Source organism: Entelurus aequoreus, linkage group LG01, assembly GCF_033978785.1.
Source record: "Entelurus aequoreus isolate RoL-2023_Sb linkage group LG01, RoL_Eaeq_v1.1, whole genome shotgun sequence".
Classification (NCBI taxonomy): Eukaryota; Metazoa; Chordata; class Actinopteri; order Syngnathiformes; family Syngnathidae; genus Entelurus; species Entelurus aequoreus.
In genome coordinates, this window is record NC_084731.1 from 72,037,240 (window position 1) to 72,061,047 (window position 23,808).

A 23,808-nucleotide genomic window follows, 5' to 3' on the forward strand; every position below is an offset into this window, starting at 1 on the left:
TCTTCTTTCTCTTCCTTTTCTTCTTCCATTGTGTCTTCCTCTTCTCCTTCCTCTTCTTACCTTCTTCTTCTTTTCTTCTTCTTCTTGTCCTTCTTCTTCTCCTCCTCCTCCTTCTTCTCCTCCTCCTTCTTCTTCGTCTTCTTCTTCTTCCTCTTCCTTTTCCTCCTTCTTATTTTCCTTCTTCCTCTTTTTCTTCTTCTTCTTCTTCTTCTTCTTCTTCTTCTTCCTTTTCTTCTTCTTCTTGTTCTTGTTCTTCTTCTTTCTCTTCTTCCTCTTCTTCTTCTTCTTCTTCCTCTTCCTCTTCCTTTTCTTCTTCCCTTGTGTCTTCCTCTTGTCCTTCTTCTTCTTCCAGCAGAAGAAAATCAGCCCTCAGCGATGGTGGCCATGCTGATCTCAGGAGTGAAAGGAGTCCTGGTCAAGTACTGGATCCTCTTCTGTTGCTCCATGTTCTTTGTGGTTAGCTTCTCGGGAAAGGTAAGAAGTACTGCCAGTACTACTATCTACTAAAGTCCAGTACTAGTAACATTTCCCTTGTCCAGGTAGTGGTCTACAAGATTCTCTACATTGTCCTCTTCCTCTCCTTCGTGGTGCTCTATCAGGTGTGACAACTCAGCCCTCACCTTCATTCTTCTTCTGTCTCATCTCTTATTCCGCCTTTAATAGGGCAGGATCTGGCCAAAGAAGCCAAACATATCTTACATCCTTGGGAAGGTCTTGATGGCGCCTACAGCGCTACTTAATTTCTGGAACATTTCCTGTTCCCATGGCCACGCTAGTAAGGGAAAAGACCCTCAAAGGGCTTGTTGATTAGGTACACTAGGCCCTATTCATTAGGTATGCACCCTTACAATGTGTAGATTTTTTTCAGGAAATGAGGTGACATGACATCTTCTGAGTTTCCTCCTTTCTCCAGCGATTTAAACCGTACATTCAGGACATGCTATCTTGCTAGGTGCTAGCATGTTAACTTTTTACATTTGACCATTTTAGCTATTTTACTATATAAAATATAAACATATGACCCCATCCATCCATTTTCTACCGCTTGTCCCTTTTGGGGTCGCGGGGGCTGCTGGAGCCTATCTCAGCTGCATTCGGGGTACACCCTGGACAAGTGGCCACCTCATCACAGGGCCAACACAGATAGACCAACAACATTACTCTTTCGGTATTTCCTCCTCTGGTTACGTGCTAGCATGCTAACACTTTATACTAGCATTTTAGCTAATTTTACATGTTCCAACCTAAAAATGATGCATTTTGATATTTGCTGCCATATTAAAAGTATGCAAATTTCAACCTTTAATGCTAGCATTTTTGCTAATTGTATTCGTGCGGACCTAAAAATCATGGTTTTCACCACCTTAGAAGTACGCTGACTCTTCTTATGTCATCATGTTAACGTTAGCATGCAAACGCATGATAGTGTTATTTTAGCTCATTTTGTATGTTTGACCCTAAAAAAATCATGGATTTGGGTACTAAGCGCCATCTCAGAAGTACGCTAACTTTTCCTGTGTTATAATTATGGGCCTGCTGCAATGCAAGCAGCCCATAGTATTGTTCCTCATACTTTAACTTTTATTATTATAGTTCCGCACGTTTTTCTTACGATTAATACGCGACTAACCGGCCAACGAACCCCCAAATATGCAGTGTTGGGACTAACGCGTTACATAGTAACGCGTTATTTTTTATATTCAGTAACTCAGTTACCGTTACCACATGATGCGTTACTGCGTTATTTTACGTTATTTTTTATGTAGTATCGGTTAGAAACAGAAGATCTGAGTGTGTTTTATTGGAGCGTTGCGGTGTCATCCTTCTGTGTCACAAGGAAAAGAAAAGGCGTGCTTTGTGTGGGTGGGGGCGATGTGGGGGCTTCCAGACCGTAGTCGAGGATCGCAGGGGAGACGTTCCTCCAGGGCCTATGTACTTCGGGGCTAACAACCTTCACTTTACCCGGCAGTGGGTCTTTACAGCTACGGACTCGAGGGTGAATGACGAGGCCGGCGGTTTGTTGCAACTTTGTGACTTTATTGGGGTCTCGCACGCAGCCATCCACCAAGCTAGGGCACCTGCACGCACTCACTGTTGCGCTCCCTCACCTCTCTCGCCCACTCACTCACTGACTTCACTCACCTCACATGCTGTCATATCTTAAAGGGCCACACACACACACATACGCTACTCTCATAACAACTAACAAGACATCATGGCGAAGCCAGAAGTTTTTTAACATGGAGACATTCTCACTACTTTTCTTTTGTCGAGCACAAAGAAAAGAACATTTTAGTTAAATGTAAGTTGTGTCTTGAATCAAAGATCCCGTCTACTGCCCAAAACAACAATTAAAATCTGCCTGGTTAGGCTTTGTGTATGTCACGTGTGCCTTCCTTAGGTGAAGCCAGGTTTACAGCTATGTTGTTATTATGCTGTTTGTTACTTATGTATGTTATTATGTTGCAGCTATTTAAAATAGTTTTTTCAATTTGTTCTGGCCTGAAATAAATTGGCCCTTTGAAACATATCTTTGTCTTTGTGTGTTGTATGTAGACCACATTGCTTAGCAGAGTTCAGTGATGCAAATGCATGTCAAGTTGATCAACAGATTGTATTATTCTCCAGTGCAATAACAGTACTGAAATGAAGGCTAAAAGGGCATTAATAGGAGTTTTTTTTTTTTTTTTAAAGAAGAAAAACAAAAGTAACTAGTTACTTTTCACAGTAACACATTACTTTTTGGTGTAAGTAACTGAGTTAGTAACTGAGTTACTTTTGAAATAAAGTAACTTGTAACTGTAACTAGTGTAACAAACTGTTCAGGATGTTCCAAGTTACCTGAGTGTGTTAGGTAAGGAGGAGGAGTTTTATCCCTCCAGAGTTGCCGTAGGGCTGTGACGTAGGGTGTGTGTTGTTGTGGAAGGAGGTGTGTGAAGAATAACATTAAAGAGCTAGGCACTACAACAGCAGGACTGCCCACTGTGGCTTCCGTGGGGGCATTGGATGGCTGTCCGTCCGCTGACGTAGAAGAGGCAGACATGGCCTCTCAATATTCTCTCTGTGGTGCTGAGGGAGAGCTGCAGTCACTACAGCGTCAGGACACAGACATTTGTACAGTGCTGGCTTGGCTGTAACGGGGCGTTCCCCTTCGGCCTCGCGTACTCCCACGCGGGTCTTCCGCCGGTGTAAGGAATTTATGGACTGAGTTTCACCGACTGTCGGTTAAGGAGGGGTTGTTGTGTCGTACATTACCGCCTGCGACCGTGGGAGAGCCGCAAATTCAAGTTGTGGTTCCCGCCTCCATGGTGCCGGAGCTTCTACAACAGTTACATGGGGGGCCGGCCGCTGCCCATTTTTCCGCGGAACGTGTGTGGGAAAGGGCCCGGCAATCTTACTACTGGCCCTTCATGCTGAGAGACATCAGACGGTGGTGTGAGCAGTGCAGAGCGTGTCAGACCCGCCGGCGCCCAGTCCCCGGGCCAAGGGCTCCTATGGGGGGTTTCCAGGTTCGTCGCCCCCTCCAGAGGGTGGCCATGGACATTCTGGAGTTGCCCTTAACGTCCCGGGGGAACACATATGTTCTTGTGGTGGAGGACTACTTCACTAAGTTTGTTACATTGTATGCACTGCCCAACCAAACAGCTCACACTGTCGCTCGCTGCCTGTTTGAGGACTATGTGTTGGTGCATGGTGTCCCCGAGATCCTGCATAGCGATCAGGGTCGCCAGTTCGAAGCGGAAGTCATCCAGAGACTGTGCCAGTTGCTTGGAATAAAAAAAACATGCACCACTGCCTATAACCCCAAGTCTGATGGCATGGTGGAGCGTCATAATCGGACTTTGATTGACCAGTTAGCTAAAATGTTGATTTCTCACGGGGGTGAGTGGGACACGTATATGAGGCAGGTCACCTTTGCATACAACACATCCAAACACGCCAGCACCCGGTTCACCCCCTTTTACCTCATGCACGGGCGTGAGGCCCGGGTTCCTGCAGAGACACTGCTGCCCTCTAGTGTCCTGGACTCCCGGGGCTCTGGCATCCTGACGGACTATGTTTCAGCCATGGCTGAACGGCTGGAGTCGGCCTTCAGTGCAGCCAGGCTTAATTCAGTGGAGGCTCATGAGAGACAGAAAATGTATTATGATAAGTGCTGTCATCGGGCCCACAAAGAGGGCGCGTTGGTGTGGCTGAATAACCCCACTGAAAGCCGTACTAAGTTGGCGCCGCACTGGAAGGGCCCGTACCGAGTGATGCAGGTGCTGGTCTCTGGAGGGGAAGCGGGCTTGACATACCGCATCATCGACCCTCTGGACTTGATGGAGCGAGCCCAAGTAGTGCATCATGACAGATTGAAGCCGTGCACGTTGCCTTTGCAGGCGCAGGAGGTGCCTTCCTCTCCCTTCCCACTTGGGAGCTTCCCTACTGTGGAGGCTTCACCACCTCCCCAGGTCCCACAGTGCGGGGAGTTGGACAATGGACTGTGGGGGGATTCTTTGGGGCTTAGGCCCGGATTATCTCGCAGGGGGCGAGTGGTGCGACCTCCTTCGCATCTGCAAGATTTTTGCATGTTTTGAGGGGCCAGTGTTCTAGCCTATGCAATACTGTTGATCAGATAAAAATATTGTTGATTTGTTATTTGTGCATTTAAGACTGAATTTTTTTTTTTTCTTTTCTCTGCTCTATTTCCCCTTGGTTGTTACCTATTTTGTTTGTGTCGAAACGGGGACGTTTCTAATTGAGGGGGGGACATATGTAACAAACTGTTCAGGATGTTCCAAGTTACCTGAGTGTGTTAGGTAAGGAGGAGGAGTTTTATCCCTCCAGAGTTGCCGTAGGGCTGTGACGTAGGGTGTGTGTTGTTGTGGAAGGAGGTGTGTGAAGAATAACATTAAAGAGGCGGTGGCTACCGAACCTGCTCTTATGTCTCCCGTTTATTATTTTATTATATAAGGACATTGTATAGGCGAACCCAGGACACTTGGCTACACTAGTTACTGGTTTTCAGTAACTAAGCCAACACTGCACATATGTTATACCGTCGGAAAGGTTTCACTCGCGCCTATGGTGGTACTTTAAAGGCCTACTGAAACCCACTACTACCGACCACGCAGTCTGATAGTTTATATATCAATGATGAAATCTTAACATTATAACACATGCCAATACGGCCGGGTTAACTTATAAAGTGACATTTTAAATTTGCCGCTAAACTTCCGGTTCGAAACGCCTCTGAGGATGACGTATGCGCGTGACGTAGCCCGGGGAACACGGGTATGCCTTCCACATTGAAGCCAATACGAAAAAGCTCTGTTTTCATTTCATAATTCCACAGTATTCTGGACATCTGTGTTCGTGAATCTGTTGCAATCATGTTCATTGCATTATGGAGAAAGAAGCTGAGCAAGCAAAGAAGAAAGTTGTCGGTGCGAAATGGACGTATTTTTCGAACGTAGTCAGCAACAACAGTACACAGCCGGCGCTTCTTTGTTTACATTCCCGAAAGATGCAGTCAAGATGGAAGAACTCGGATAACAGAGACTCTAACCAGGAGGACTTTTGACTTCGATACACAGACGCCTGTAGATAACTGGGACAACACAGACTCTTACCAGGATTACTTTGATTTGGATGACAAAGACGCAGACGTGCTACTGTGAGTATGCAGCTTTGGCTTCTAAACATTTGATCGCTTGACCGTATGTGCGCAACTTTTTTTTGCGTATGTACGTAACTTTTTTAAAATATATAAGCTTTATGAACCTTGGGTTAGGTGAACGGTCTTTTGGGCTGAGTGATTGTGTGTGTTGATCAGGTGTTTGAATTGTATTGGCGTGTTCTATGGAGCTAGGAGCTAGCATAGGAGCTAGGAGTTAGCATAACAAAGGCGTAGGTGTTTTTATGCAGGATTAATTTGTGGCATATTAAATATAAGCCTGGTTGTGTTGTGGCTAATAGAGTAAATATATGTCTTGTGTTTATTTACTGTTTTAGTCGTCCCCAGCTGAATACCAGGTACCGTGAGTATGCAGCCTTGGCTGCTAAACATTTGATAGCTTGACCGTACGTGCGCGTCACGTACGTAACTTTTTAAAAATATATGAGCTTTATGAACCTTGGGTTAGGTGAACGGTCTTTTGGGCTGAGTGATTGTGTGTGTTGATCAGGTGTTTGAATTGTATTGGCGTGTTCTATGGAGCTAGGAGCTAGCATAGGAGCTAGGAGCTAGCATAACAAACACGCAGGTGTTTTTATGCAGGGTTAATTTGTGGCATATTAAATATAAGCCTGGTTGTGTTGTGGCTAATAGAGTATATATATGTCTTGTGTTTATTTACTGTTGTAGTCATTCCCAGCTGAATATCAGGTACCGTGAGTATGCAGCCTTGGCTGCTAAACATTTGATAGCTTGACCGTATGTGCGCGTCACGTACGTAACTTTTTAAAAATATATAAGCTTTATGAACCTTGGGTTAGGTGAACGGTCTTTTGGGCTGAGTGATTGTGTGTGTTGATCAGGTGTTTGAATTGTATTGGCGTGTTCTATGGAGCTAGGAGCTAGCAGAGGAGCTAGGAGCTAGCATAACAAACACGTAGGTGTTTTTATGCAGGATTAATTTGTGGCATATTAAATATAAGCCTGGTTGTGTTGTGGCTAATAGAGTATGTATATGTCTTGTGTTTATTTACTGTTGTAGTCATTCCCAGCTGAATATCAGGTCACCCCCGGCTCTCACAGCATCTTCCCTATCTGAATAGCTTCAACTCCCCACTAGTCCTTCACTTGCACTTTACTCATCCACAAATCTTTCATCCTCGCTCAAATTAATGGGGAAATTGTCGCTTTCTCGGTCCGAATCTCTCTCACTTCATGCGGCCATCATTGTAAACAATAGGGAACTTTGCGTATATGTTCAACTGACTACGTCACGCTACTTCCGGTAGGGGCAAGCCTTTTTTTTATCAGATACCAAAAGTTGCAATCTTTATCGCCGTTGTTCTATACTAAATCCTTTCAGCAAAAATATGGCAATATCGCGAAATGATCAAGTATGACACATAGAATAGATCTGCTATCCCCGTTTAAATAAAAAAAAAATCATTTCAGTAGGCCTTTAAGGTGGCAACATTTTTGTGTTGCCATGTTGACGCTATTCACAAATAAAAAATAAAAAATGGGCCAATTGAATGGGTACATACCCTTTTAATGGACAATTGCTCTGAGACAAACACCAAGAAGACAAGATTACCTCCTCTTGTAGCTCAGCCATTCTTTCACATAGCTCGGTGCTTAACGTCTCATATTGTTCACACACTTGTCAACTTTCGACACAAGCAAACTGATAGCATGCTAACGTTAGCTTGCTTGCAGCTAAATAAGCATGATATTTTTTTAGCTAAATTTGCTTCCGTTTACCCCAGAGTCAAATAACTTGGTACGTGACACTTTTTTTGCTGTTTTTTCACTTTTTTCCTTACTTCCGCAGCCATACACCTTACAGCCGTGTTACTTGATATGCAAGACATGCTAACTGTTAGCATGCCATCGTTAGCACACATGCTAAGTGTTACATTTTAATGTAAGCATGTTAAGCTCATTTTGTACAGTTACTCACAGATTCAGACACTCAGCACCATCTTCAAAGTACGGTGGCTTCCTTATTTTTAAATTTTCTAGTGTTGACATTAGCATGCCAACATTTTATGTTAGCTTTTGAGCTCATTTTGATCAATTGAACCTAAAATTCCCGGGTTTTGAGACATGCCTCCATCTCACAGGTATGCTCACTGTTCCCAATATAGCAAGCTAACATTAGCCTGGGCCAGAGGTTCCCAGCACAGAACTGTTTTTTTTTTTGGTGTCGTTTGTTTTTCTTTGGCCGCCTCGCATTTGTGCTGACTTTTCAAACATGCCAGCACTTAGCAAGGAGATGCTAATGGCCTTGAGTTCTTTACTTGGACATGGTCAGCATCTTTGAGGGTACTACACCACTTCGATGTCCACTGCACACCCAGTAATTTGTAGGACAGATATTACATCAGATGCAGATACTGCCATCTTGTGGGCTGAATGAAAACAAACATAATGTATGGAGGTTGCTAACGCTGATGCACACTAACTGTTAGCATAGTGCTGAGAACGCTAGCATGCTAACGTTTTTTTTGCTAGCTTTTTAGCTACCTCTAAAACTAAAAATCATGGATTTTGATGCTTGGTGCCATCTTGATAGTAAGCTAACGTCAGCATGCTGATGTTTTATGGTAGCTTTTTAGCTAATTTTTTATGTTTACACCTACAAGTACTCTATTTACTCTTATCTGATCGCATGCGTTTTTAGCTACTTTTGCATGTGTTAACCTACATTTTTAAATGTAAAAATCATGGATTTTGATGCTTGGCACCATCTTGATAGTGTGATAATATCTTTTTTTGCTAAATGTGTATTTTAAAGCCTCAAAATCACGATCTTTGGTACTTGGCACCATCTTGGAAGTATGTTAACATCGGTTATATTAGCATGCTAACATTAGCATGTTAGCATTTCATGCTAGTTTTTTAGCTAAATGTGTATGTTTAAACGTAAAAATTATGGGATTTTGATCCTTGGCGCCACTCCCAGGTGCGTTTTGACCTGTGGCGTCGCTACCTGAAGACCTTCTGGGCGGTGGTGGTGGGCTACTCCATGCTGGTGCTGATCACCATCTACATGTACCAGTTCAGGAGCGTGTCGGCGCTCTTCAGACAAATCATGGGCATGTCGGAGGAAGGGTGAGTGGCACGGACACACACCCAAGTGTCTCACCTTTAAATGTGTCCCTCCATGTGTATGTCACCTTTAAATGTGTCCCTCCAAGTGTGTCATATTTAAATGTGTCCCTCCATGTGTGTGTCACCTTTAAATGTGTCCCTCCAAGTGTGTCACCTCTAAATGTGTCCCTCCACGTGTGTCACTTCTAAATGTGTCACGGACACACTCCCAAGTGTCTCACCTTTAAATGTGTTCCTCCATGTGTATGTCACCTTTAACTGTGTCCCTCCAAGTGTGTCACCTCTAAATGTGTCCATCCACGTGTGTCACCTCTAAATGTGTCACGGACACCCCCCCAAGTGTCTCACCTTTAAATGTGTCCCTCCACGTGTGTCACCTGTAAATGTGTCCCTCCATGTGTGTGTCATCTTAAAATTTGTCCCTCCAAGTGTGTCACCTCTAAATGTGTCACGGACACACACCCAAGTGTCTCACCTTTAAATGTGTCCCTCCAAGTGTGTCATATTTAAATGTGTCCCTCCATGTGTGTGTGTCACCTTTAACTGTGTCCCTCCAAGTGTGTCACCTCTAAATGTGTCCATCCACGTGTGTCACCTCTAAATGTGTCACGGACACACCCCCAAGTGTCTCACCTTTAGATGTGTCCCTCCACGTGTGTCACCTGTAAATGTGTCCCTCCATGTGTGTGTCATCTTTAAATGTGTCCCTCCAAGTGTGTCACCTCTAAATGTGTCACGGACACACACCCAAGTGTCTCACCTTTAAATGTGTCCCTCCACGTGTGTCACTTTTAAATATGTCCCTCCATGTGTGTGTCACCTTTAAATGTGTCCCTCCAAGTGTGTCACCTCTAAATGTGTCCCTCCACGTGTGTCACCTCTAAATGTGTCACGGACACACACCAAAGTGTCTCACCTTTAAATGTGTCCCTCCACGTGTGTCACCTCTAAATGTGTCACGGACACACACCCAAATGTCTCACCTTTAAATGTGTCCCTCCACGTGTGTCACCTCTAAATGTGTCACGGACACACACCCAAATGTCTCACCTTTAAATGTGTCCCTCCATGTGTGTCACCTTTAAATGTGTCCCTCCATGTGTGTGTCACCTTTAAATGTGTCCCTCCCATGTGTCACCTTTAAATGTGTCACGGACACACACCCAAGTGTCTCACCTTTAAATGTGTCCCTCCACGTGTGTCACCTCTAAATGTGTCACGGACACACACCCAAGTGTCTCACCACGTGTGTGTCCCTCCACGTGTGTCACCTTTAAATGTGTTCCTCCATGTGTGTCACCTTTACATGTGTCACGGACACACACCCACGTGTGTCACCTTCAAATGTGTCCCTCCATGTGTGTCACCATTAAATGTGTCACGGACACACACCCACATGTGTCACCTGTAAATGTGTCCCTCCACGTGTGTCACCTCTAAATGTGTCCCTCCACGTGTGTCACCTTTAAATGTGTCACGGACACACACCGAAGTGTCTCACCTTTAAATGTGTCCCTCCACGTGTGTCACCTTTAAATGTGTTCCTCCATGTGTGTCACCTTTACATGTGTCACGGACACACACCCACGTGTGTCACCTTCAAATGTGTCCCTCCATGTGTGTCACCATTAAATGTGTCACGGACACACACCCACATGTGTCACCTGTAAATGTGTCCCTCCACGTGTGTCACCTCTAAATGTGTCCCTCCACGTGTGTCACCTTTAAATGTGTCACGAACACACACCCAAGTGTCTCACCTTTAAATGTGTCCCTCCACGTGTGTCACCTCTAAATGTGTCACGGACTCACACCCAAGTGTCTCACCTTTAAATGTGTCCCTCCACGTGTGTCACCTTTAAATGTGTCACGGACACACACCCACGTGTGTCACCTTTAAATGTGTCACTCCATGTGTGTCACTTTTAAATGTGTCACGGACACACACCCACGTGTGTCACCTTTAAATGTGTCCCTCCATGTGTGTCACCTTTAAATGTGTCACGGACACACACCCACGTGTGTCACATTTAAATGTGTCCCTCCACGTGTGTCACCTTTAAATGTGTTCCTCCATGTGTGTCACCTTTAAATGTGTCACAGACACACACCCAAGTGTCTCACCTTTAAATGTGTCCCTCCATGTGTGTCACCTTTTAATGTGTCCCTCCATGTGTGTCACCTATAAATGTGTCACGGACACACACCCATGTGGGTCACCTTTAAATGTGTCCCTCCACGTGTGTCACCTTTAAGTGTGTCACCTTTAAATGTGTCCCTCCACGTGTGTCACAGACACACACCCACGCGTGTCACCTTTAAATGTGTTCCTCCATGTGTGTCACCTTTAAATGTGTCATGGACACACACCCACGTGTGTCACCTTTAAATGTGTCACAGACACCCGTCCCCCACGTGTGTCACCTTTAAATGTGTCCCTCCACGTGTGTCACCTTTAAATGTGTCCCTCCATGTGTGTCACTTTTAAATATGTCACAGACACACATCCATGTGTGTCACCTTTAAATGTGTCCCTCCACGTTTGTCACCTTTAAACGTGTCCCCTGTGAATCAGCCTGCGGGATCTGGGTCTGGAGCGCTACGACACGGTGGAACTGTTCACACGCATCCTACTTCCTGCTGCCTTCCTGCTGGCCTGCATCCTGCAGCTGCACTACTTCAACTTGGACTTCCTGCTCCTCAGCAACCTGGATATGGTTCCTGTCAGGGCCGCCAGCAGGTGACAACTATTGCTGTTCTACCTGCAAGTACTGCAATACTACTGCAGTTGTACCTGCAAGTACTGCAATACTACTGCTGTTCTTCCTGCAAGTACTGCGGTATCACTCCTGTCGGACAAATATTCTGTTAGAAAGTACAACATTCAGACCCCAGAAATATACACATTGAGGTCAGGAGGTTGCCTACAGCCACTGTCCTACTTTTTTTTGACACTGCGTGAATTTTGTTTTGTTTTATTTTAGTCGACCACACAGAGTACTTATACATACTTAATTACTAGTTACTGTGTACTTTATTACTGGTTACTGTGTTTTTTATTACTGGTTACTAATATAAATACTGTGTACTTTATTACTACTTACTAATATGAATACTGTGTACTTTATTACTACTTACTAATATAAATACTGTGTACTTTTCTACTAGTTACTCCTATAAATACTGTGTACTTTATTACTACTTACCAATATAATTACTGTGTACTTTATTACTACTTACTAATGTAAATACTGTGTACTTTATTACTACTTACTAATATAAATACTGTGTACATTATTACTAGTTACTCAAAATAATGCTGTGTACTTTATTACTACTTACTAATATAAATACTGTGTACTTTATTACTACTTACTAATATAAATACTGTGTACTTTATTACTACTTACTAATGTAAATACTGTGTACTTTATTACTACCTACTAATATATGTACTGTGTACATTAGTACTAGTTACTCATATTAATGCTGTGTACTTTATTACTAGTAGTTATTTGTAAATACTGTGTACGTTATTACTACTTACTGATATAAATACTGTGTAATTTACTACTAGTTACTCGTATAAATACTGTGTACTTTATTACTACTTACTAATATAAATACTGCATACTTTATTACTACTTACTAATATAAATACTGTGTACTTTGTTACTACTTACTAATGTAAATACTGTGTACTTTATTACTACTTACTAATATAAATACTGTGTACATTATTACTACTTACTCATATTAATGCTGTGTACTTTATTACTAGTAGTTACTCATATAAATACTGTGTACTTTATTACTACTTACTAATATAAATACTGTGTGCTTTATTACTACTTACTAATATAAATACTGTGTACTTTATTATTACTTACTAATGTAAATACTGTGTACTTTATTACTACTTAATATATATACTGTGTACATTATTACTAGTTACTCATATTAATGCTGTGTACTTTATTACTAGTAGTTACTCATATAAACACTGTGTACGTTATTACTACCGTACTTACTAATATAAATACTGTGTACTTTTCTACTAGTTACTCGTATAAATAATGTGTACTTTATTACTACTTACTAATATAAATACTGTGTACATCATTACTACTTACTAGTATAAATACTGTCTACTTTATTACTAGTTACTATTACAAATACTGTGTACTTTATTACTACTTACTAATATAAATACTGTGTGCTTTATTACTACTTACTAATGTAAATACTGTGTACTTTATTACTACTTACTAATATAAATACTGTGTACTTTATTACTAGTTACTCATATTAATGCTGTGTGCTTTATTACTAGTAGTTACTCATATAAATACTGTGTACTCTATTACTACTTACTAATATAAATACTGTGTACGCTATTACTACTTACTAATATAAACACTGTGTACTTTTCTACTACTTACTCGTATAAATACTGTGTACTTTATTACTACTTACTAATATAAATACGGTGTACTTTATTACTACTCACTAATATAAATACAGTGTACTTTATTACTACTTACTAATATAAATACTGTGTACTTTATTACTAGTTACTAATGTAAATAATGTGTACTTTATTACTACTTACTAATATAAATACTGTGTACTTCATTACTACTTACTAATGTAAATACTGTGTACTTTATTACTAGTTACTAATACAAATACTGTGTACTTTATTACTACTTACTAATATAAATACTGTGTACTTTATTAATACTTACAAATATAAATACTGTGTACTTTATTACTACTTACTAATATAAATACTGTGTACTTTATAACCACTGTGTACTTTTTTTGACTAGTTACTCATATAAATATTGTGTACTTTATTACTAGTAGTTACTCATATAAATACTGTGTACTTTATTACTACTTACTAATATAAATACCGTGTACTTTATTACTACTTACTAATATAAATATTGTGTACTCTTCTACTAGTTACTCATATAAATACTGTTTTCTTTTCTACTAGTTACTAATATAAATACTGTGGACTTTTCTACTAGTTACAAATATGAATACTCTGTACTTTTTTTTTTTTTACTAGTTACTGTTGTAAATATAAATACTCTATACTTTTCTACTAGTTACTAGAATGCATACTGTGTACATTTCTACAAGTTACTAATATAAATACTGTATACTTGCTTTAATAATAATAATAATAATACCTGGGATTTATATAGCGCTTTTCTAAGTACCCAAAGTCGCTTTACATGTAGAACCCATCATTCATTCACACCTGGTGGTGGTAAGCTACTTTCATAGCCACAGCTGTCCTGGGGTAGACTGACGGAAGCGTGGCTGCAATTTGCGCCAACGGCCCCTTCGACCACCACTTTACTAGTTACTGTTGTAAATATAAGTACTCTATACTTTTCTATAAATTACTAGAATAAATACTGTGTACTTTTCTTCAAGTTACTAATATAAATACTGTATATTTGCTTTACTAGTGTACATATAAATACTGTGTACTTTTCTACTTCTTATTGATGTAAAAATAAATACTGTATCATTTTTGACTAGTTACTGTTGTTTTGATTCCTTTTGTCCAACATAGAGAAGAGGAGCTGAGAAGTTGTGTCCAGCTGGTATCTGACATGTAAGTCATTTCTACTACTCTCACTACTTACTTGATTACATCTACTACTACTCTCACTACATACTGGATTACATCTACTACTACTCTCACTACATACTGGGTTACATCTACTACTACTCTCACTACATACTGGGTTACATCTACTACTACTCTCACTACATACTGGATTACAACTACTACTACTCTCACTACATATTGGATTACATCTACTACGACTCTCACTACATACTGGATTACATCTACTACTACTCTCACTACATACTGGATTACATCTACTACTACTCTCACTACATACTGGATTACATCTACTACTACTCTCACTACATATTGGATTACATCTACTACAACTCTCACTACATACTGGATTACATCTACTACTACTCTCACTACATCCTGGATTACATCTACTACTGCTCTCACTACATACTGGGTTACATCTACTACTACTCTCACTACATACTGGGTTACATCTACTACTACTCTCACTACATACTGGATTACAACTACTACTACTCTCACTACATATTGGATTACATCTACTACGACTCTCACTACATACTGGATTACATCTACTACTACTCTCACTACATACTGGATTACATCTACTACTACTCTCACTACATACTGGATTACATCTACTACTACTCTCACTACATATTGGATTACATCTACTACAACTCTCACTACATACTGGATTACATCTACTACTACTCTCACTACATCCTGGATTACATCTACTACTCTCACTACATACTGGATTACATCTACTACGACTCTCACTACATACTGGATTACATCTACTACTACTCTCACTACATACTGGATTACATCTACTACTACTCTCACTACATACTGGATTACATCTACTACTACTCTCACTACATACTGGGTTACATCTACTACTACTCTCACTACATACTGGATTACATCTACTACTACTCTCACTACATACTGGATTACATCTACTACGACTCTCACTACATACTGGATTACATCTACTACTACTCTCACTACATACTGGGTTACATCTACTACTACTCTCACTACATACTGGGTTACATCTACTACTACTCTCACTACATACTGGATTACAACTACTACTACTCTCACTACATACTGGATTACATCTACTACTACTCTCACTACATAATGGATTACATCTACTACTACTCTCACTACATACTGGATTACATCTACTACTACTCTCACTACATACTGGATTACATCTACTACTACTCTCACTACATAATGGATTACATCTACTACGACTCTCACTACATACTGGATTACATCTACTACTACTCTCACTACATACTGGATTACATCTACTACTACTCTCACTACATAATGGATTACATCTACTACTACTCTCACTACATATAGGATTACATCTACTACGACTCTCACTACATACTGGATTACATCTACTGCTACTCTCACTACATACTGGATTACATCTACTACTACTCTCACTACATACTGGATTACATCTACTACGACTCTCACTACATACTGGATTACATCTACTACGACTCTCACTACATACTGGATTACATCTACTACTACTCTCACTACATACTGGATTACATCTACTACTACTCTAACTACATACTGGATTACAGGTTGTGCAGTAAAATGTATTTTTTCACTTTTGCAGCATCAAAGAAAACATTGACAAATTCCAAAAAAGGTAAGAATGATAATATTTCATAATATTTACCACAATGTCACATCAAACTATGTGCTCTTGGCTGAAGTCCCACGTGGTGTCGCATCATCTCTTGTGATGTTGCGTCATCTCATTTGATGTTGCATCATCTGGTGTAATCTGGTGTGATGTTGCGTCATCTGGGGTAATGTTGTGTCATCTGGTGTAATCTGGTGGGATGTTGCATTATCTGGCGTAATCTGGTGTGATGTTGCATCATCTGGTGTAATGTTGTGTCATTTTTTGTAATCTGGTGTGATGTTGCATCATCTGGTGTAATGTTGTGTCATCTGGTGTAATCTGGTGTGATGTTGTGTCATCTGGTGTAATCTGGTGGGATGTTGCATCATCTGGTGTACTGTTGTGTCATTTTTTGTAATCTGGTGTGATGTTGCATCATCTGGTGTACTGTTGTGTCATTTTTTGTAATCTGGTGTGATGTTGCATCATCTGGTGTAATGTTGTGTCATCTGGTGTAATCTGGTGTGATGTTGTGTCATCTGGTGTAATCTGGTGGGATGTTGCATCATCTTTTGTAATCTGGTGTGATGTTGCATCATCTGGTGTAATATTGTGTCATCTGGTGTAATCTGGTGTAATCTGTTGTAATGTTGTGTCATCTGCAGTGTTGGGACTAACGCGTTACAAAGTAACGCGTTACTGTAACGCCGTTAGTTTCGGCGGTAACTAGTAATCTAACGTGTTATTTTTTTATATTCAGTAACTCAGTTACCGTTACTACATGATGCGTTACTGCGTTATTTTACGTTATTTTTTATGTAGTATCGGCTAGAAACAGATGCGCTGCGGTGTCTTTCTTCTAAATCTTCCCCTGTCACACGCCGGAGAGAAGAAAAGAGGCATGTGTCTGGGTGTGGGGAGGGGAGGCACACACGTGATCCGCGGTTTGATATATAAAACAAAACAAAAAGGTTGTTCGCATGCACGTTCAGTACACACACAGCGTGGTCATGGCGAGCGGAGTAACGGAAGAGCTTGAACGCCCCGCGCCATTCAATCGGTGTGTTTATAGGAGCAGACTCCGTTGTGCAAAACGAGGGTTTTAAACACATGCTGAACGTGCTTGAGCCACGTTACGACATCCCGTCGCGCACCCACTTCAGCGCTAAGATTGTGCCAGATCTTTATGAGCATGAGAAGAAAAAAGTTGTGGAGGAACTATCCAGAGCATCATCTGTTGCGCTCACGACAGACTGGTGGACGTCCAGGGAAACAATGTGACGATAAGCGCTCACTTTATCACAGCACACTGGCAGATGAGAAGACACGCCCCCTCTACGAGAGTCACCTTGCGCAGGTACTGACACAAGCAGTGGAGGAATGGAAGATAAAGATTTCCCAGTCACACGTGATAATGCCAAAAATCAAATAATTGCAGTGAATGAGGCAGGACTGGGACCACAGGTAGGTGCTTTGCACATGTAGTGAATTTGGCATCACATCTCAGTCAATAGGATGGATCAGGAAGGAGGTTTCCTAGCACAACAGCTGCTCATGTGCTTAAGACAAAGCAAAAAATACTAAAGCTGCCTACTCATAAAGCTCATACATGATGTCCCAACGAAGTGGAACTCCACTTATGATATGTTGCAGCAGCCGGCAGCTATATACTCTGCATTGACCCACAAGACCCTGAAGAAAAATGTCAAATACATCATCAACCTGTCTGATGATGATGTGAGAGTGGCAGAGGAGGTCCTCCAGGTGCTTAAACCCCTCAAAAGTGTTATATCTGAAACTTCACCATCTGTGTCAATGATCCTGCCACTGAAAACAAGGACTCTACAATCCATGACTCCAAGTGTGGAAGACAGCAGCATCACTCCAGATGTCAGGCTTTATTTCACTATCTATGTTTCAAGGAAGATGATATGCCTTCTTATGTTGCACTTTCAGTTGTTTTTTATTAATGGTCATTGGTCCAAATTTAAAGAAAGGAGAAATGCCTTTTTATGTTGCACTGTTTTTCATTAATTATGTTAAAATGCAAATAAAAATGCATGTCAAGTTGATCAACAGATTGTATTATTCTCCAGTGCAATAACAGTACTGAAATGAAGGCTAAAAGGCCATTAATGGGAGCTTTAAAAAAAGAAAAGAAAAAAAGAAGTAACTAAATAGTTACTTTTCACAGTAACGCATTACTTTTTGATGTAAGTAACTGAGTTAGTAACTGAGTTACTTTTGAAATTAAGTAACTAGTAATTGTAACTAGTTACTGGTTTTCAGTAACTAACCCAACACTGGTCATCTGGTGTAATCTGGTGTGATGTTGTGTCATCTGGTGTAATCTGGTGTGATGTTGTGTCATCTGGTGTAATCTGGTGTGATGTTGTGTCATCTGGTGTAATCTGGTGTGATGTTGTGTCATCTGGTGGGATCTGGTGGGATCTTGCATCATCTGGTGTAATCTGGTCTAATGTTGTGTCATCTGGTGTAATCTGGTGTTATGCTGTGTCATCTGGTGTAATCTGGTGTGATGTGGCGTATTTAAACACAGGATTGTTCCTCCTGGTTTCAGACTGGTGAAGGAGAGCATGAGCGGTGCAAGAAGTCAGGAGACTCTGGACATGGTGGACCTGCAGACCACCTCAGAGAGAGGAGATGAGGAGAAGGAAGAAGGTAGCGCCCCCTGCTGGGCTGTTGTTGGTCACCATCATGGCTGTCCTTGGTCTTGTTTTCAGAACCTTTGAGCAGCGGAGGTGAAGACAAGTGGCTCCTGATTGTGGACCGGGCTGGAGTCTTGTTCATCCAGGCTCTGCTGGGCCTCCAGAGGCTCCAGGAGCTCAGCTGGAGAGTAATGGAGCTCCACGGCTTCAAGATGGTGTCCTCCGGCATCATCTGGGTGTCACTGAGAGAGGTGGGACGTGGACTCTCAGGGTTCTCTTCCCTGGGACTGACTCTGGTTCTCCACAGGTTTCTCTCATGAACTCACTCTTCCTGGTTCTGTGGGTGTTCGCCATCCCGTTCCCGCGGTTACGACCCACGGCATCCAGCGTGTCGGCCGTGTGGGCCTGCGTCATGGTGGTGTGCAAGATGTTCTACCAGCTGAAGCTCATCAAGCCTGTGGAGTACTCCTCCAACTGCACCTCTGTAAGTCTTGTATCAGACACCTAGTATCATACTCATGTGTCAGACTGTCAGACACCTAGTATCATACCCATGTATCATGTGTCAGACATGTAGTATCATACTCATGTGTCAGATACCTAGTATCATACCCATGTATCGTGTATCAGACATGTAGTATCATACTCATGTATCGTGTATCAGACATGTAGTATCATACTCATGTGTCAGACATGTAGTATCATACCCATGTATCATGTATCAGACATGTAGTATCATACCCATGTATCATGTGTCATGTGTCAGACATGTAGTATCATACTCATGTGTGAGACACCTAGTATCATACCCATGTATCATGTATCAGACATGTAGTATCATACTCATGTGTCAGACATGTAGTATCATACTCATCATACTCATGTATCAGATATGTAGTATAATTAGGGATGGTGTTTGATAAGAAATTATCGAGTTCGAGCCTATTATCGAATCCTCTTATCGAACCGATTCATTATCGATTCTCTTATCGAGTCCATATAGGTTGTTGTATATGGAAAAAAACACAATATTTGGTTTACCAAATCACTTCCCATTCTCTACTGCTCACTACTATAATATTAACATATCTGAGTTATTGTGCAGAAATGTGGGGAAATAACTACAAATGTGCGCTACATTCGTTAACCGTGTTACCAAAAAAAAATATTAGACTGATACATAATGTTGGATATAGAGAACATACAAACACTTTATTTATTGAGTCAAAAATATTAAAGTTCGATGATTTGGTAAAATTGCAAACAGCTAAAATGATGTGGAATTAAATGATGGAATGTATTAAGTAAAGAAGTTAAACATTGTACTGATATAATCCAGTTTAAGAGGTTGTTCAAATGAATAGTGCTTACAAAGTACAAAGAAGAAGAATTATGAGAAATACTTTCAACCTTATTGAAAATAAGATATTCTTCATCTCAGTATAATAATAATGACTGAATTAATTAATTACATATTACAAAACTGTTGTATATACTAATTCACAGATATTTTATGATAAAAAGGTCAGTAAATGATGTATATATTTGTAAACGCTATGAAGTGGGAAAAGGGTAGGATTAAATAAGCTTTACTTCTTCCTACTCCTGTAAAGTGAAATGATATGAAACTGTGATGTATTATGATGTGGTTGGATCATGTTTTGTTTAGTTATGTTCTATTAGTTTTGGACTTCCTTAGTTGTTTTGTGCACTTCGGGGGTTTGTTTTAGTCACCATGGTTACTTATGATTTTCACCTGCCCTGTACGCGCACCTGTTGCTCATCAGAGACTCTATTTAAGCCTGCCTTTTCCGGTCACTCGCCGTGGCTTCATTGTTTGCATTTGCAACAGTTACGTTGGCATTCTGGTTTTCGAGCTCATGATTCCTGTGCTAAACTTACCTTAGCTTCTAGTATTCCTGTGCTAAGTAAGTTTTTGCTTTAGCTTCTCGTGCGAACGGCACGCTTTCCTTTTGTTTCGTTCCTGTCTGTTGTAATGTGTATGATTTATGAGAAATAAATCATATCCTACCTGCACGCTTTCGTTCGGAGCCGTCAGTTTTGCGTCCCGGGAACGAACCGCAGCACGCTGCACCCGGTCCGTGACAAATGACTGAGCTACGTGACGTAATTTCTTGTGATGTCTCACGGGGCATTCCTTGTCGGGACGGGATTCGTTCCAAATGATTCGAATAAAGAACCAACTCTTTTTCTTTACTATAGTGGTCTCGATAACGGGTACCGGTTCACTAAAAGGGATTCGAGTCAGAGGACTCGGTTCTTTTCTTATCGAACAACCGGGAAAACCGGGTTCGAGCATCATCCCTAAGTATAATACTCATGTATCATGTGTCTGACATGTAGTATCATACTCATGTATCATGTGTCAGACATGTAATATCATACCCATGTGTCATGTATCAGACAAGTAGTATCTTACCCATGTGTCATGTATCAAACATGTAGTATCATACTCATGTGTCATGTATCAGACATGTAATATCATACCCATGTACAGTATCATGTATCAGACATGTAGTATCATACCCATGTGTCATGTATCAAACATGTTTTTCATACTCATGTCTCATGTATCAGACATGTAATATCATACCCATGTATCATGTATTGGACATGTAGTATCATACTCATGTGTCATGTGTCATGTGTCAGACATGTAGTATCATACTCATGTGTCATGTATCAGATATATATTATCATACTTATGTGTCATGTGTCAGAAATGTAGTATCATACTCATGTGTCATGTATCAGACATGTACTATCATACTCATGTGTCATGTATCAGATATGTAATATCATACTTATGTGTTATGTGTCAGACATGTAGTATCATACTCATGTGTCATGTATCAGACATGTAGTATCATACTCATGTGTCATGTAACAGACATGTACTATCATACTCATGTGTCATGTGTCATACTCATGTATCAGACACGTATCATACTCATATATCAGACACGTAGTATACTCATGTGACATGAGTCATGTGACATGTGTCACGTGTCATGTGTCGTGTCAAATGTGTCATGTGTCATACTCATGTGTCATGTGCTTCATGTGTCATATGATATGTTTCGTATGTCATATGACATGTGTTATACGTCATGTGACATGTGTCACATGTCATGTGTCATACTCATGTGTCATGGGCGTCATATGACATGTGTCATGTGTCATACTCATGTGTCATGTGTCACACTCATGTGTCATGGGCATCATGTGTCATATGACACGTGTCATGTGACATGTGTCATGTGACATGTGTCATGTGTCATGTGACATGTGACATGTGACACGTGTCATGTGTCATGTGTCACGTCCAAACGTATGGTGTCCAGAGTGTGCTGGCCTCCAACTCCTCCAGCGTGGATGTGGAGCTGAGGAAGAACATGGTGGAGCTCCTGAAGAGGTCCATCCTCTACATGGATTCTGTGGATCCTGTCTTGTGGTGTGGAGCTCTGGTCAAGTGTGAGGGGAGGATCCTTCCCTGCCTGAGGGTCAGTACCGCCTTAGTAGTACTGTGGTAGTACCCTCTAGTACAATAGTACATGTATTTGTAGAACCATCTGCTGGTGCTGGCTCTACTGGTGTTTGAGGCCACCGTCCATCGCCACCAGATCTACTTCCGTCTCCATAACAACCTGAAGGCCCCGCCCTTCAGCATCATCTTCCAGGGCGTCGGCAGGCAGCACATGGACCTCGGCGTGCGGCCCTGCATCAAGTACTTCATCAACTTCTTCTTCTACAAGTTTGGACTGGAGGTGACTGCAGGTCTTTGGACTCTTCTACTTCCTGCTCAGTGTCCTCTCGGAAAGACCTCGGGTGTTTCTTTCAGGTCAGCTTGATCGTGGCGGTAAACGTGATCGGCCAGAGGATGGACTTCTACGCCTTGCTGCACTCCTGCGCTCTGATGGCGGTGGTGTCACGGCGCCGCAGGAAGGCCATCGGGGAGGTGTGGCCTAAGTACTGCTGCTTCACGGCGGGCCTGATGGTGCTGCAGTACCTGCTGTGCATCGGCATCCCTCCTGCCCTCTGTGTTGGTAAGGGCTCCAGCTCAGCCTCTCAATATCACACCTCATGCACTCCACATTATTGTTCAACTTAAATATTATTTCAATAACATCACACGCTCTCTCCAAAATAAAATGTCACACAAACAAGGAGAAGGAGAGATGATTTCTTCCACTTCCTTGCAGATTACCCATGGAGGACTTCACTCCATCCTCTCAGCTCCAACGTCATCAAGTGGTTTTATCTGCCAGACTTTGCCATGCGTCCTAATCCTTTATTCATATTCTGTGAGTTTTACACATCCATCCTTACATCCATCCATCCTTACATACATCCTTACATACATCCTTACATACATATATACTTATATACTTACAAACATACATACAAACAAACATACACACACACACACACACACACACACACACACACACACACACACACACACACACACACACACACACACACACACACACACACACACATACACACACACATAAACATTTACACGCACACACACACGCACACACACACACACACACACACACATGCATACATGACTTCTACTTCTTCTATTGGTGAGTTTTGAGGTGACAATAGGAGAGTCACATGGTCTATTGCAATGGGGGCATATGAAGTTGTGGTCTTGGCTGCAGGGCCCATCTTCCTTTTCTGGCATTTCTCTTCCTTCTCTCCTCTTCAAAACGGAGAAGGCCTGCATGGCAGAGTGGCCTCCAGAGAGGGCGATCTGAGGCTGAGTGTTATCCTCAATTGGTCCTTGTATCTCCGCTTTTGGCCTCCTACAGATCTCTTGCCATGATGTAGTCGACCATACAGCAGTTGTATATCATCTGGTGTGGTCGGCCCATGGCAGGTGGTACTGGAGAAAGGTGGCCTCCATGCTCTTGGTACCAGTTCTACTCAGGACTTCCATGTTAGCCCAAGGATCCGCTGGAGACGCTTGATGTGAAAGTTCTCCAGCTGTTGGATGTGGCAGCGATAGAGGGTCCAAGCTTCACAG

At 41.6% G+C, this 23,808-nt stretch overlaps 1 protein-coding gene across 1 annotated transcript in view; it reads left to right on the top strand.

Moving 5' to 3' along the window:
- The window catches only part of si:dkey-11f4.7 (piezo-type mechanosensitive ion channel component 2), a 237,469-nt gene that overhangs the window by 75,394 nt on the left and 138,267 nt on the right, over positions 1-23,808 (top strand). The window contains exons 22-34 of the mRNA XM_062057601.1: positions 353-474; positions 540-599; positions 8,625-8,773; positions 11,349-11,513; positions 14,370-14,411; positions 16,069-16,101; positions 18,662-18,762; positions 18,825-19,000; positions 19,057-19,233; positions 22,115-22,273; positions 22,337-22,537; positions 22,612-22,816; positions 22,973-23,074. Coding sequence (XP_061913585.1) covers positions 353-474; positions 540-599; positions 8,625-8,773; positions 11,349-11,513; positions 14,370-14,411; positions 16,069-16,101; positions 18,662-18,762; positions 18,825-19,000; positions 19,057-19,233; positions 22,115-22,273; positions 22,337-22,537; positions 22,612-22,816; positions 22,973-23,074 — 1,692 coding nt within the window. The remainder of the gene's footprint in view (positions 1-352; positions 475-539; positions 600-8,624; positions 8,774-11,348; positions 11,514-14,369; positions 14,412-16,068; positions 16,102-18,661; positions 18,763-18,824; positions 19,001-19,056; positions 19,234-22,114; positions 22,274-22,336; positions 22,538-22,611; positions 22,817-22,972; positions 23,075-23,808) is intronic.